The sequence below is a fragment of the Rissa tridactyla genome, chromosome 8 (assembly GCF_028500815.1).
Source record: "Rissa tridactyla isolate bRisTri1 chromosome 8, bRisTri1.patW.cur.20221130, whole genome shotgun sequence".
Classification (NCBI taxonomy): Eukaryota; Metazoa; Chordata; class Aves; order Charadriiformes; family Laridae; genus Rissa; species Rissa tridactyla.
Window position 1 is genome coordinate 55,051,139 of NC_071473.1, and position 15,330 is coordinate 55,066,468.

The 15,330-nt window shown below is 44.8% G+C and overlaps 1 protein-coding gene across 1 annotated transcript in view; it reads right to left on the reverse strand.

Moving 5' to 3' along the window:
- NEGR1 (neuronal growth regulator 1) overlaps positions 1–15,330 on the reverse strand; it is a 286,625-nt gene that overhangs the window by 139,152 nt on the left and 132,143 nt on the right. Inside the window, 1 exon segment of the mRNA XM_054213168.1 lies at positions 10,160–10,392. Coding sequence (XP_054069143.1) covers positions 10,160–10,392 — 233 coding nt within the window.

The window sequence follows — 15,330 nt, forward strand, 5'->3', positions numbered from 1 at the left end:
CAGGGTCCCCGCTTGTAAAATGGAAAGTAATGCTTTGCTCTACTTAGCAACAGTTATGCAAATTCAATTTAAGTTTAAAACTAATGCAGTTATAAAAGGGCAATCATTATTTACTTGTTGCCCGTGCACTGATTTTAGTCTATGGCTAATACAAACGAACGTATGAATAAGTTTCCAATACTTCTGATGACCACAGCCCAAGAGGCTGAATTCCAATGACTGGAAGCCAACTCAGAGAGGTGCCGGTGCCCAGGGAGGAGCCCCAGGAGCTGGGAGCGCAGGGACCCACAGCCGGCACCAAACCGCTCGCGTTTTGATGAGGAAGCAGCAAAAAAAAGCAGTATTATTGCTGTCGCATGGCATTGTTCTAGCAGTGTTTCCAGAGGAGAAACCGCTGCCAGCTGCTTTATTTTTACCCTGTTTCCAACCCGCCTTTCTAGGCCTGCAATAAAAAATGGGGAGCGAAACGGCGGTGGGAGGTAAGGGGGGCTGGGAGGCGCAGGGGGGGAGGGTGGCTCCGTCCTCCCGCCCCAGGGCGCTGCGCCCGCCGGCACAGAGCCACCCGGCACACAGCAACCGCCTTTTCGATGCACAACCCATGGCCCGAGCATGTTAAAACACTGGAGCGACCAAATGGCTAGGAATTAATTGCCTGTTGATTATGGCAAATTTTCTTGGAAAGTAGCATGTCCCCGTGATTCGTAATTAACTCTCTCTACTTGTTCTGTTTGTTCTCAGAATGCATCGTGCCGTTGTAACATAAAACATCTCCAGCTGGAGCATTTTTAAAGCATTTTGTGGATGTCAGTGAATTTCGGCTGGCTGGCGTTATCCTTCAGGGGCAGGTGGATCCGACCCCCACCCCGCCAGGAACCAGGTCCCAAGAGCCGGACAAGGACGCAGAAGCAGCAGAAGAGACGCAAGGCTAGCTCGCCCCTGGCTCGCAGGGCACCGTTCAAATTCCACCTCCCGTTGCAAAGCAATAACGTGTTTGTGAAAACTTGCACTTATTTTTTAATAATTTCAAGAGGTGAAGTGTTATATTTATTGTTTTTGTAGAGTTACTTTTATTATATTCATGTCCTTACAATTGCCTGTACTGATACTTGGAACAATTTTTCCAGTGTTTATAGTTACAGTCATTCAACCTGCGACGTAGCCAGATAAGCAGTTTAAAAGTAATCTGGAATTTCATTATTGTGGCAATGTGTAACAGTCTTCGCTGTTAGCCAAGCAAGGTCATGTCATGCAAGAGAACGCACAGAATTGGTTCTGCCCTGAAGTCTCCGTGATGCTCTTCTCTCGCATTTTAAGAAGTCCGTGAAAGGTATGTCTCCCTTTTTTCCCTGAGAAATTATTCTAATGTCTGAAAGAGTTGCCCTAAAAAGTCATTTTTAATTACTAAATGTTTATGTCCAAAGCGTTTCTCCTTTTCCCCTGTAAATAACTGCAGAAAACAAACATTTGCGGATGAGGAAGGGCCTGCAATGACAGTGTCTTGCCCAAGCCGCGTTTCACCTCCAGCTTTGTCAAGGTGCTTGCACAGCGCTTGCTGGTCTGGTAACTCGCTGTTCCACTACCTCTTTAAAAAAGAAGGTGCCGTTTAATCGTATATATACTAAAATTATTTATCACTGGCACCCCAGAGCCTTGAATAAGATATTTATTACTTTAAATAAGGGATTGATTCTAAAAGCGCACACAGACAAGATGCTGCAGGGAGGCGGTCGCTCTTTGGCAAACCCGTAAATTCAGCGCCGCTTCCATTTGTCTCACTTTTTAAACGTTAACTGGACCTGACAAAAGGTTTTTATCGGATTATAGTATTTCAACTCAGATATTTAGTATGTCAGATGCTATTAGTTCTAATCAGGCTAAAAGCAAGACGCTGACCTCAGTCTCTCAGGCGGAGACGCGGCAGATGTGCCGCTTCCGCTGGCGCGAGGGAGGGACACGGCCGGGCCGCTCCGCAGCGCTGCACGTGGCCTTTTATTTTATTTGCCGGTTTATTTCCGTTCTGGTTTTATAGAAATGGTTTTCATATGTAGGTCTCTGTTTTCATTGATTACGACGAACAGGATTCCTGACACGGCATGTTTTAATTGCATTAATTAGAATTGTGTGAGGAAGGATTTACTAAAAATCTTACTGTGACGAAGTTTGACCCTGTGTTTTCTCCTCAATCTTAGAGAAGAAGAAGATAAGCATTTTTGAAAATGTTGGGAATTCATTTGAGGATAATCAGTGGCTTTGCACCTCCTTAGCAAGACTTCATTAAATATTTAGATTAAAAATCTTTTTGCAAGATAAAGCCAGCATGTTCTAGATCTACCCGCCATCAGGTGGGATAATTTTTACATCCTTTTTTTAAATCTAGTTGATGAAAAAGATGACACTGCAACACAGAGTTGCAGAGATTGGTCTTTAATGCACTCTAAGGCTATTTAACTGCCTTTGTTAACATCAAAAAATTAAACTTTTAAACGTGGGATGCCTTTTTTTTCTGCTGAAAACTGACAGTCTAACAATACAGAAGTTGAAATAACAGGAAATCCAATGAAAAAAAAATCAGATAAAACACAGTAATCACAATGATCACAGTGACAGGCAGCAGAAAGCTCGATAAAATATTGTACTGTTTACTCAGGGCACAGAGTTGCAAAAACACTTGCAATGTGGAAACGATGGCAACGAATAACCAAATAATTGTCTTAGATTTTCCAGGCCAGCCCAATTGCCTTTAATTGAACCAACAGGACGTCGAAGAGGCATTCAGAGAGGGAATAATAGAGCCCACAGTAAGGGCAGTCAGAAGAACATGTACTTATATGTAACCAAACCCTCAAAAGTGTTATAAGCCCAATTTTATGTCTTTACAATAACACACCTGCAGTTCGTCACCGTCACAAAATAGCATTTTGGAGGATCTGTTCAAATGAAATTGCATTTGGATGAAGTAATTGTAATTAAAATCTCTGCATTGCCGCACTCTATTTTCAGATGAGAATTGTATTTCTGAGGTGCTACGATGGGAAAAACCAGCATTTCCATTTTAGTCTTCCAAGCAAGTCTTGCAATGAGTGCTGACTCTTTCCTGAGTGAAACTTTCAGGATTTTTGCCATTGAGTTCAGTGGGAGCAGCATATTCAATAGATGCAAAATCTTAAAACAGACGTATTCATTAAATACAAAATCTTTGGAAAAGAGTAGGTTTGGCATCCTTGAGAATTTCTTGCATTATAGGATGCAATCATGCATCACGTTCTCCTACGAGTGACTTGTCGCTAATGGACTCCCATAGCTTCGTAAACGTCATTTCATGACACAACGTCGTGGCCTCAGCGTCGTCCCTTTGCTGGTGACTGGTACCGCGCCAAAGCTTCAGGCAGGGGTCATGCTCTCCCAGCTCTGGAAACACGTGCTACGGCCACCCACGGTCCTGACCGGGTGGTTCTCACCATGAAATTATTTTCACATTTTCAAGTCAATTGTAAATTCCTCAACAAAAGCCTTTTCCTTGAGGTGTAGAAGACTACAGAGGTTATCTGCACTTTAATTAGAATCACAGAATTGCCCAGGTTGGAAGGGACCTTTCAGATCATCGAGTCCAACCATCAACCCAACACTGCCAAAGCCACCACTAAAGTGTATCTCTAAGCGCTATGTCTACCCATCTTTTAAATACCCGCAGGGATGGAGGTATTAAGATTAAAAAGGAATAAAAATAAAAAAATAAACCTGCCCACTTTAGATCCATGTAATGCAAAGTAATAGGTTTGACCTGCATTTGCCTTAATGCCAGCAAGAACGCGAAGAGCCCCGGCGTGCAGAGCGGGCTCCGTCACCAGCTCACTCTTTGGTAAACTCTCATTCTGAATCAGCTTTCTTTCCAAAAATTTTTTTAAAATCTGTCTTTCAAAAAAGGTTCATAATTCTTCTTACAGCTCAGGTTCCACACGGCATTTCCAACCGGTTGGTTCTGTTTGATCTGCGGGAGGTCTCCTGTTTGTTGGGTGGGACCTGACCAGAGCCATGCTTTAGACAGGACGCGCCATGCTCTCCCAGAAGAAGCTTCTGCACCTTGCCGGCTTGGCAGAGGAGGGATGAAGAACATAACTAACCTAACGACCACGAAGCTTAGAATTTAACACTCTACGTTCCTCTCCTCTGCGTTAGATCATTATGTTCTTTAACCTAAGCTGTTGGGTTTTTTGGCTTTGGCCCTTATTTTTTCCTCCTTACTTCTGCCGCTGCCATATAACGCAAGAAGTTGCTGAAAGACACTTGGACTGTTCTGAACACACCTTTCGCAAGGCTCTCACAGGGCACAAAACAGCTCCTTCAAGTTAATTCAAATGTAACAGAACTAATGTACTTCAGACCAGAGAGCAAATGAATATTTTGTGTAGATTATCCTTTGCCTGCAGATTTCAGAAGGTGGAAATTTCAGGCTTATAATGGAAATTCAGTTGCAGCCGTGACTGTGAAGCACCTCTGACATTGCAGAATTACGAGTTTCAGCCTAGAACCACCCTGCGCTACTTCAGAGGAAATATTCCTGATTTACATCCTTGTAAATGAGATCACCTGCTAATGCAAACGTTTTCCATGATTTAAGTCTTTTAAAGAAGGGGAAAAGCCATTCATACGTATTTGAGAGAGAGAAGAGCCCATGCAGCTCATTTGAATGCTGTGAGAGGTACAAATGTGGGAGGAATTCAATGAATGGATAAAAAATACAAATCCCGGAGAAAACATTCTGATGGGTCATTAACGATGCATTAATGACTGCGGATGCAGCCCTTGGTAAGGGCAAGTCCAAGTGCGCTGTTTGCTGGTTCGCTCGACCGGGGGGTCTCTATCATCGAGCAAATCTCACTCCGCCACCGCCACCTGGGAAGGATTTTTCTAAGCCTTCTTGTGCTGAGCAGGGACAAGATGATAACAGTGGCTGGCACCAGTGAGTTAATTTTATAACAAAAACTGACATCCTACTCGAGTGCTAGCAATTTAAAAGAGTAATGGATTGTCAGTTTTAGCTGGAAAGCGGTTGCTATATGATTTTTGAAGTCTTTTGCATATTTATTTTGCCCCACTTTAAATAAATTTGGGAAAGGTTTATCTCGTTAGCTCCAAACGCAAGTCCCTCTTGGCCTGATAGAGGAAAAAAATTAGACTTTGCAAACATTGCAAAGACTAAATCAATACATTAATATTTAGGGGACATTAAGGAGGTTTATTAAACAGAAAAAGTGCCTTGGGTACTACTTTGGAAATATTATACATGTTTAAATAAAAACCATAGGTTGTGGTTTCTGACTGAATCTATAAATCGCATTTACATAGATAACGGAATTATTTACACACACCGCGTGTCAAGTGCGGGTTCCATACGGAAATGAGAGGATGCAGCGGGCAGGACGGCAGCAAGTGCCGTGTCTCTGTCCCGGCCCCAAGCGCGCCCAGCTTGGGACAGATTAAAATCAAAAGTAAGATGTCAAGTAACTAAAGTAAGAAAGCTTTTGTGTCACCGATTCCCCGGTGTTCGCACTTTGGTAGCGATGGAAAGCGCTGACTCGGGCAGGCCCCGGGCTCCTGCGGGATGGGGAGGGCAGAGGGTGCAGCGGGGGTAAGGAAGGGCAGCAGAGACCGTGGGGGGACAGGGACAGGGGGTGGCAAAGGGAGTGAGACCTGTTATTGACACCTAAAAGCCTAAACCATGGATCTATTAGAGCTGTGCATCCCCGACAGACCAAAACGCAGCCTTGAAAAACACCCCTCGACCCCGACTGTGCCAGTGGATCCCGGCGCTGCTGCCACCGGGATCACGGCCAGGCTCCCATTCATGTTCAAGGAGACAAACAGAGCTGTCAGATCCTTAATCCCATCATTCAGAAGACCACGGCCACAAACCTCCCTCATTGCCTTTGCGGTCACCCCTGCCCCACAAGACCCCCGCGTGAACCGCTCTCCTGCACCCCGGCCACTCTCCCTGGACAGCCCATCCCAGCACGACGGGGACCAGCACCTTCCCCGCATCTCTCATCAAAATTCACTCATGGCTAAGTTATCACAGAATCACAGAATGGTTTGGGTTGGAAGGGACCTTAAAGGCCACCCAGTGGCACCCCCTGCCCTGGGCAGGGACACCTCCCACCAGCCCAGGTTGCTCCAAGCCCCGGCCAACCTGGCCTTGAACCCCTCCAGGGATGGGGCAGCCACAGCTTCTCTGGGCAACCTGGGACAGGGGCTCACCGCCCTCACAGCCAACAATTTCTGCCTCACATCTCATCTCAATCTCCCCTCGTCCAGTTTAAAGCCATTACCCCTCATCCTATTGCAACAGACCCTGCTAAAAAGTCCCTCCCCAGCTTTCCTGGAGCCCCTTTAGGGCCTGGCAGGGGCTGGAAGGTCTCCCCGGAGCCTTTTCTTCTCCAGGCTGAACCCCCCCAGCTCTCTCAGCCTGTCCCATAGGCTGTGAGAGTTCCATTTGCCCAGTCTTGTACCAGCCGGTAGGTTTTTTCTCCCTTCCCTTGGTGATACACACCAAGTGTGTCAATAAAACACAACAAAATTCCCCCCGAGCCCCCACTGCACTCGGTTAAACAAAGCAATCTCGTTCAGATGAGTCCTCCATTCCCCCGATCACCCCGGTAGCCCTCCCTTGGAGCCTGGGTCCTTTTGAACGCCCTGCTCTGGCCTCTGTCTCCCGGCAGTCACCAGCGGGAGCCCGACCTGCCCCCTCCCCGCACGGTGCCGCAGCACCATCCCTGCGCCCCAACGCACGGAGAGACCCCCAGGCTTTGGGCTGTGACCTGTCGCCCTGCCCCGCCGCAAAATTCATTCTCGAGGAGATCCATAAACACGTCTTAATGTTTTTGCAAATTGAAAGGGAAACACAGCTTGGAGGATGCAATTTAAACTTTGGGAGAATAAATGTCAGATTAAAAATGGCAGAAATTGCAACCTTTTGCTAGAAAAATTATGAGCAATACAGCATGGTAAGAGGTATTTCATGTTTTTAGTTTACTGTGGCAAACATCTGATGTTTAAATCATCTGCAGTTCATGACTTTTCAGATCAAGCATCTGGCACCGAGGTGGATTGAGTTGATTACAAATTCCTACCTTCTAAACTTTTAATTAATTACTTCATAATTCTCACTTCTTTTTAATAAGGTCACTGAAATAAAGTTAACTGGATTATCTTCCTCTCTTTCATGGGATTTTTCTTTCATTGATATAAATGCAGGCTTAAAGACACATTAGGCTTTTTTTCTTTTTTATTAACTATCTTGATTAATTTTCTTGGTACAAAAAGGCGTTAAGTGTGAAATAAGCAACAGTGATCCAGACTTGACTTGGTGGCCTCGTGAAGGCCTTGGGCAGGGATTTGGGAGGCTGGAACTCAACTTCAAGCTGTGCCGGGGATCCCTGATTGACTGTGGCCAAACCCTCCAGGTCTCGCTGCTCCCCGTATCTGCGCCTGGGACAGCGATGGAGCGGCTGCCGCTTCCCTCCAGCCTCCCTTATTTACCCATCACGTCACCTTTCTATCTTTTACTCGTGGAAATCAAGGCATCTTTAACCCATTAAAATGCATTTATTCTCTGAAGCACTTCCATGAATGTGTTCAGAAATTGTCAGCCCACGTAGCAGAGAAGAGGATATCCAAAATGACAGCTACTGGATCTGTGTGTATAGAAAGACCTCACACACACACACCAAAAAAAAGAAGAAAAAAGAGAGAGAGCTGGATTTACACAGCTTTTCAAGTGGAGTTTCACAGCAAACAGTTCTGCAAGCTGGAGTTTGAACCTATTTGTGACCTTATGATCAGACATAAGTCTCTATTCATTTAATTTGCGACACGACGCACACACCCCTGGGTCTTCCAGCTCTGCTGTTTGCAGCAGGAGAACGTCTTCTTTCAACGTTACTCGACAGAATACAGCCTGTGGGCAGGGGTATTGTAAAGGGCTAAGACTTTGCTTTTAAATTTTCCTTTTCTCTTGTTATTTCATGCGCTGCTCTAGGTCTGCTGCTGATCATTTATTCGCAACGTAAAAGGAAACCCAGCCCTTTGACTGAATGACTTTACTTTGGCAAAAGACCTGCTTTTCCCTTCATTTATTTCTCCCCACCAGCAGAAGTTGTGTCTAATCTTGAAATACAAAGCCATGAACGATATTAAAAGGAAACATAAAACTGCTTCCATAAAATGTTATTATATCATCCCTACGAACCCTATTGAGCAGGAAAGGATACATAAGCTTATAGCACCAATTAGCGGTTTGATGTTTCCCTTGCAGCCCCGGTTACTTTCCGACGGGTCAGTCTCCACCTCAGAGGATGCGTAAATCACATCCCTACTTCCCTGCCTCAGCACACGGACGGGGAAGCCACGGCTTTATTAGCAGTGTCAGTACGAAGCGACCTGATTAGAAGTGCTTACATGGACAAGTCCCATCCCGCTCACGGGGCAGGTACCGCCAGCAGCAGGTGTGATGTAGGTCTCTCCAGATTACCCTGCAAACCCCAGCGTTGATTCCAGGTGGGATCCCACCCGAGTGGGATGGGCGATCGGTAGGACTCACACCTGACCCACCGAGCACCCACTGCACGGCCGGTAATTATTAATGTCTATAGTAACATGTACATAAAGATACGAGCTGGAACGGAAAGAAATGGCCCCGGTCATCACCGAGATGGCACGGGGCATCCTCCAGAGCCGCTGGTCCCACTCTGCGCCCAGCAGGTGCGGGACCACTCTCTGCGGCGGGGAGCTCAGCAGCGTTCCCCGCTTGAGGAGCGCTAAGAGAACTACACAGGAAAACGGACAGGGAAGGTTTTTTTAACCTTATTTTGAAAATGGCTCGCTTGTTCTGGCTGCGCTTCATGGGGCTGGTCCCTACTTCCGACCTAAAATATAACTGACATGATAATGGAGTAACGGAACATAGATATATGCAACTGAAATAATAATTGATACCGTCCCAGCTTCTTCATTCCAGCTCCCAGTCCAATAGCACACAAATACTTCTGCAATCCCTGAACAACCCCCCCCCCCAAACAGTACGTTTATGGGTCTTCACCCAACAGCCGCCTCCAAGGAAGGTTATAAAAATGACTAAGTGATGGCTTTTTGGCTGCACTAATGAAATCATGTTCGTTATGCAACAAATACACTCAGCTCTTACAGAGCCACAGTCTAACGTTCCTGCAAACCATCGGGGTCTAAAGGGCCAGTGGTTAAGGATAATTAGTTGCGAAGCATTTCATACATGTTATTTGTAAGGGATTTTGGTGTGCCATATGGATTAATAGAGATTGCCATTTAAATTCTTCTGTTTCATATTCATTGCTTTATTACTCATAAAAATGCAAAAGAAAATGTTAATGATGATTACACCAAAGACTAATAAGTTAAAGCCTTAGGTTATACTTTGCATTTCTGAAGATATAAATGCAATCGCTTAATAATTATGCATATTTTTAACTATTGAGTTATTATTTCTCTACATACTTGTAGTTAGCCTAATTAATTTTAAGCTCCTGTTTATATGTTTCATACATGCAATTAATTTCCAACTTTATTTTTTAGCTCCTTGCACGAGAGCATTAAAGACAATCAAAACTAAGAATTGTTCACTCCGGAACAATACAATTAGCATTACCTCCATGTGTGTAAAACTGACTATGTCCATCTGCAGCCCTTGTAACAGAAATCTGTCTCACGGAAATAAATGGACTGTTCTTATTAACAATAATTAACATCCAACAATAGAAATAACCAAGTTTCGAGCCATGCAGGAGACCGATACCGAACGGACAGACACCTGCCCCGTACCACTGCAGGCAGCGATACCTCGACTATTGTACTGGTATTTTCCTCTTACGTTTTTACATCTTGTTTAATTGTCAGCAGGGCAGGAGCGAGGATTTAAACCTGATTTTGGCAAGCTGGAGACCCTTCTGGGCTAATTTTCAGGAGCCCAGAGCCAATGGCACATGCAGTCTACGACCACATACATCCAAGAAAAAAAGGAAAGAAAGAAACAACAACAACAGCAAAATCTTTAAAATGTACTCAGCTGATGTTTCCATCTATAAACTAGTTTTTTTCTAGCATAACATTTGCAATTGTTTTAAACACGTACCTTGTACAGTTAAGTGCACCTGCATCGTTCTAGGAGTGTGCTGAGTTTGCACAGAACAAGTGTATGGACCGTCATCCGTCACGTCTACGTCCTGTATCTGCAGGCTATACTCTCTTCTATTTGCTGTTGCGATTGAAACTCGAGGATCTACCGACCATTTATCACTTCCAGCAAAAATAATACTCGACCGATTCAGCCAGGCCCCTTTCGAAGCTCCATCTTCCAAGTAACACCTGGGAAAGAAGGTGAAACCATAAGTATGAAAACATAGGAGTTTTTAAATACCATTAACTTGCTATTGATTTTCAGACCGAATCCTGCTGTAACGGATTAGAGTTGAACCTCAAAGCACGAGTCATTTCTTAACTCACAAATCATCACAAAACCGAAAGCCGATCTCACAAATACACAGTGAACGTAAATATATTTTTCTGCTAAGTTCTTCCTTCCTGATTTTCCTGCTCATGGGTGCTCAGTGGAGCAGGATGTAGAAAGTCTCAATTATTTGTGAACCGGACTCAATGACTTTGTCGGAGCGGCCCTTTCTGCCCCGCTCTCAGCCCCTCAGGATGAGGAGGAGGCACCTGCCAAATTCCTGCCCTTTTCCCAAGACACAGTCAACTTCTGGCTGCTTAGTTAAGGAACCAAGAGACTTTTTCCACCAAAAACTCTAATGACATCTTAGAACCCAATATTTTTTTCTTTTCAAAAGGTTATTAGATTTGTCATTGCTAGTCATATTCAAGACATCTTGTTTAAAGCAAACACGCATTCAATTAGCACGTATTTCCCTGCTGACAAGAACAATGAAATATAAAGCATAGCTCGACTACATATTTTTTAAGACATCTTTGGTATAGTATTGACTCAAACGAACGTGGTTTGTTTATTATGCCATACTTTAGCATCTTTACAATTATTAGAACAATAACTAAAAATACTCTGCAGGGTGTAATAGTCACCTTAATTGGAGCTCGGTGAATAGCAAGACCCCTACAACCAGAAGCAGGTGTACCACAGACTACTTTCCTGCTACATTTTAGTTCAAAAATTTTCCTCCATGAAGTAAAGGCTTTGGTTGTGTTTTTGTTTTTTTGTTTTGTTTTGTTTTGTTTTTTAAATGAGTAAAAAGTACAGCTGGAGAATGAAAACAGAGAGATCTGACGAGTTTGACAGCGTTTCTACACAATATCTCGGGGGTTTGAACATGGCACCGGAGATTGCGAGGGAATCGCGAGCTGAACACACCAGCGTAGGTGCCACAAACTGCCTGAAACTAATCAGTTGAGAAATATAAAGAACAAGGTATAGCGCAAAATCTAATTTGTAGTCTCTTTTGCCATCTGTAGATTCAAAAACCAGCCGGAGTATTAAAGGTCAGTGTTAATTGAAAATCTTTTCTGTGGATATGCAACCAAAAAAAAAGCCACCCAGGCGTAACAGAAGTATTACCTTCTCCTAAGGTAATTAGGCACTGCAATATGCTGCCGTTGTCAATATTTTGTGTTTCGCATTAGGAAGCATTTGGAATTTCTCTCTAAAATAGCCCTCCATCCGAAGCTGCTCCCTCACACGCTGGGCCGAGGGGAACGGCGCTGTGCGGGATGCTCTTCACGTCCCTGGCGAGTCCCAAGGACAGCACGGCATCAAGGCAATGGCCGGACTTCAGGGGCAAAGCGGTAAGAAGCTGGTGAATAACGCTGACAGGACGTCTTAGCGCAATTAAGTAAATAAGAAGGCGTCATGGTTTGGGCCCTCAAACCAGGAGAGAAGGAAAGCAGAGGTCTGCTGGGGCGGGATCCCCGCGGAGGCGCTGGTGGGACAGTGTGGCTCTCCAGACCCTCGGATGGGCAGAGTGGTGGCCGAGAGACATGGGGTGATGCCCGAGGACACGAAGCTGCACCGGAGCTGAGGAACCCCTGGCTGGCGGGGCCACGGAAGTGGCCACTCAGCAGCACACAGGCTGGCAGGGGAAAAACGGTCCCAGGCTGGTGGGATAAAAACGGTCCCAGGAAATGCTCTAATTTTTAAGTGAACTTTGAAGTTGCTGGCTTTGGAGTAGCCAGGACAAGAGGTAACGGGCACAAACTTGAGCATAGGAAGTTCCACCTAAACATGAGGAGGAACTTCTTTCCTGTGAGGGTGCCAGAGCCCTGGCACAGGCTGCCCAGAGAGGTGGGGGAGTCTCCGTCTCTGGAGACATCCCAAACCCGCCTGGACGCGTTCCTGTGCCACCTGCTCTGGGTGACCCTGCTCTGGCAGGGGTTGGACCAGGTGATCTCCAGAGATCCCTTCCAACCCTATGGTTCTACGATTCTATGATCAAACTTTTCTGTCCCCTGGGAAGAGGGGAGTGACGCTGGTGAAAGGAGACAGAAAGGATGATAACGACCACTCCTCAGTCCCACGGGCGTTCTGACCGCATGCTCGACAGGTGCTTGGGCGATGCAGTCTATGTTGTACTTCGCGGTGTTTGACAGTGAAAGCAGTCCCTGGGCAAGGCAGCCCAGCGATGCTCTGTCTTGAACTTCAGCCAGAACGATGATTTTCGTGAGCAGCCAGGAAAACGCAAGAAAGAGCAGCGAGTGAGGAAAGAAAACATAATGATGGGAAGAAACCCAATAAACACCAGCAGAGCGCAGGACTGTGTGAAGTATGAGAATACAAGGAGAATATAAACTTTGGAGATACTTCAAGTACCACCTTGCCATAGACAAGGAAACGTTTGTCATAAAAACAGGAGGGTTGGAGACAGGAGGCGATGCCTGAGCAAAAGAAAACGGTGATAGCTTGGGTGAAAAACATGGGAAAACAGGACTGGGAGAAGGGCGCCCAGGAGGAATGGCCAGCAAGGAGAGTCCCTCTCGGTGGCAGAGAAGTGAGGGGATGAAAGGGCAGAGGGAGCCTGCAGAAGGCACTTTATGAGCTGATGAAAAAGACTGAGCCCGTCTGCAGTGAGGCTAAGGACGTTTAACTATGGCTCAAAACCCAGCGCTATACTCCTGTTTTCCATAAAGAAGGTGGCATCAAGCACATGGGAGAGGGCAGAGCAGCTAACGGGACTCAAGGGCAGAGGATAAACTTGGTGCTCTCACGTGTGAGAGCACAAAACTGCAAATCCAGGAGCGTGTGGGGTTTTTTAAGCAATCTGAAAGTGATGCTGTGTGACTGGGAAGCCATAAATGTCTTACCTACATTTAGGAAAATGCGGAGAATGAATTAGGCAAATTTTAGGCTAACCGATAGAACTTAAGGCTTTAAAACAACTAAAAGTTGAAGGAAGGTAATACAAAGTACAACAGACTAGTGGGACGTTTTTATTTGATAAAGAGGTTTTTTACATGAAGGAAATCCAACAGAAGAGAACGCAATAGATCTCATCTCTTTGATAAAACATTAAAATAGCGCAACTATGGAAACTGTTAGGTGGGAGAAAATGATGATTTCGTAGCTTAAGCACATGGCGGTATTGTTTAAGGGGAAAAATGACATTCCCTCTAGGAATAAGAAACTAGAAGCATCAGGGTGAAATTCTTCAGAAATGGATCATGAAAATAACCATTCATTTAATTAATGATCTCAACATGAAATCCGAAAGGGTTCTGAGAGAAGCTGCGTATGACACGGGATAAAAAATCACAGTTTATATAGCAGAGAATTGGGATGTCACGGGGAAGCATCGCTTTGAGGATGGAGAGCCCAGCTGCCGCCTGTGAGTCCCTGTTGTGGGCTCTGGACCCATTTGGAGAAGGCAAGGAGCCGCTTTCAAAGTCTTAGGAACATTTTCAAATTGATTCTAATTAACAGAAAACTGGGGAGCAGCAGAGAAGCCTCAGATTCACTGATGTTTTTCTACAATGCGTTTCTTTTCTACTGGTATTTCTGCAGCAGCTGGACGCAGTCAGTTATAAATGAGTATTTTTGAAGGTAGCCTGTAGTTTCAGTGACAGTTTACCGTTTTAACTCCCTCATGGTTTATACACATGCATACATCCAACAACACGCAAGAAAGCGTTAACACTATGCCTTCTTCCCACAAAAGAGAAGACCAGCCGCCTCCTCTCCCAGTGCACAAAGCCAGCCCCAAATTCCCTGCTGTCTGTGCAGCTTGTAAGAAAAAAATTAGCCTCGCTAAAAAAAAAAAAAAAGATATAATAAAAGATGAAATTTTTGGTTATTAAATTAAAGACAAAAGAGGAATTCTCATCAGATGCAAAGCGAACCACCTGAAAACCCCGCTGAGAAGGGCAGTGCTCGGGGCTGCCATCGCGGCAGCTCCTAGGCATCCTCACGACCTCCTCAAGGCACACGCTCCGAAAGCCCCAAAGGTTCCCGAAAACGTCTCACATAAACACAGCCCGTTTGATATCAAGGCCTTCCTGCTGAGAAAAGGTGAGATACAGCCGTGCAGAAAGCAACATGGGACCTCTTGCCGTTTTACTTGATATACAAAGGTATTTTTTCTCAAAATAACTTTCTAAACCAAATAAGAGATTTTGCTTTATCCATTCGTAGGTGGATAGAGATGAGAACCTGCTAAACCCAACTTTCTTCTATACCCGACTAATTAACAAAAAGTACACAGTATACAATTGCCGTATAAAACACGAAAAGCAAGGACTAAAGATGGAACAGATGTTTAGCTGTTGAGAAAGGTTTTCAAGTTCGATGAAAAAGAAAGAAATCACACAAAGTATTCATAAAAATATAAACAGGAGAACACACTTCAGCCTTGTTCGGACCCTGACGAAGTACGTGGTATTGTGGAAGCACATGGGTTTCAAACTAAAAATTATATTCCAAATAGGGTTCTTTGAAAACAGGTTAAATATTTTACTTCAGACAGGCTCCTCCAACAGCCCAAAGCACTCTTTTCGCTACATTTACTCACAACCCATGCAAGTTCCCCAACGCTGCAGGAGTGAACTGATTTGAAAATGTTGCAGAATTTGGCTGAAATATTTTGCACTGGATAGCCTTCAAATTAAATAGCAGCCAACACGCTGTATTTTCCCACTACGCACATGAGATGCAATGGATAAAGTGCATATTTACTCCATGGAGGAAGCAATCAAATGATTCATCTCAGAAATGTTTTCTAATCTAGCAAATTCAATCCCCTTCTGCTTGCAAATCACTTCTCATTTCTGAAAGCGCAGTTATTGCTTGGA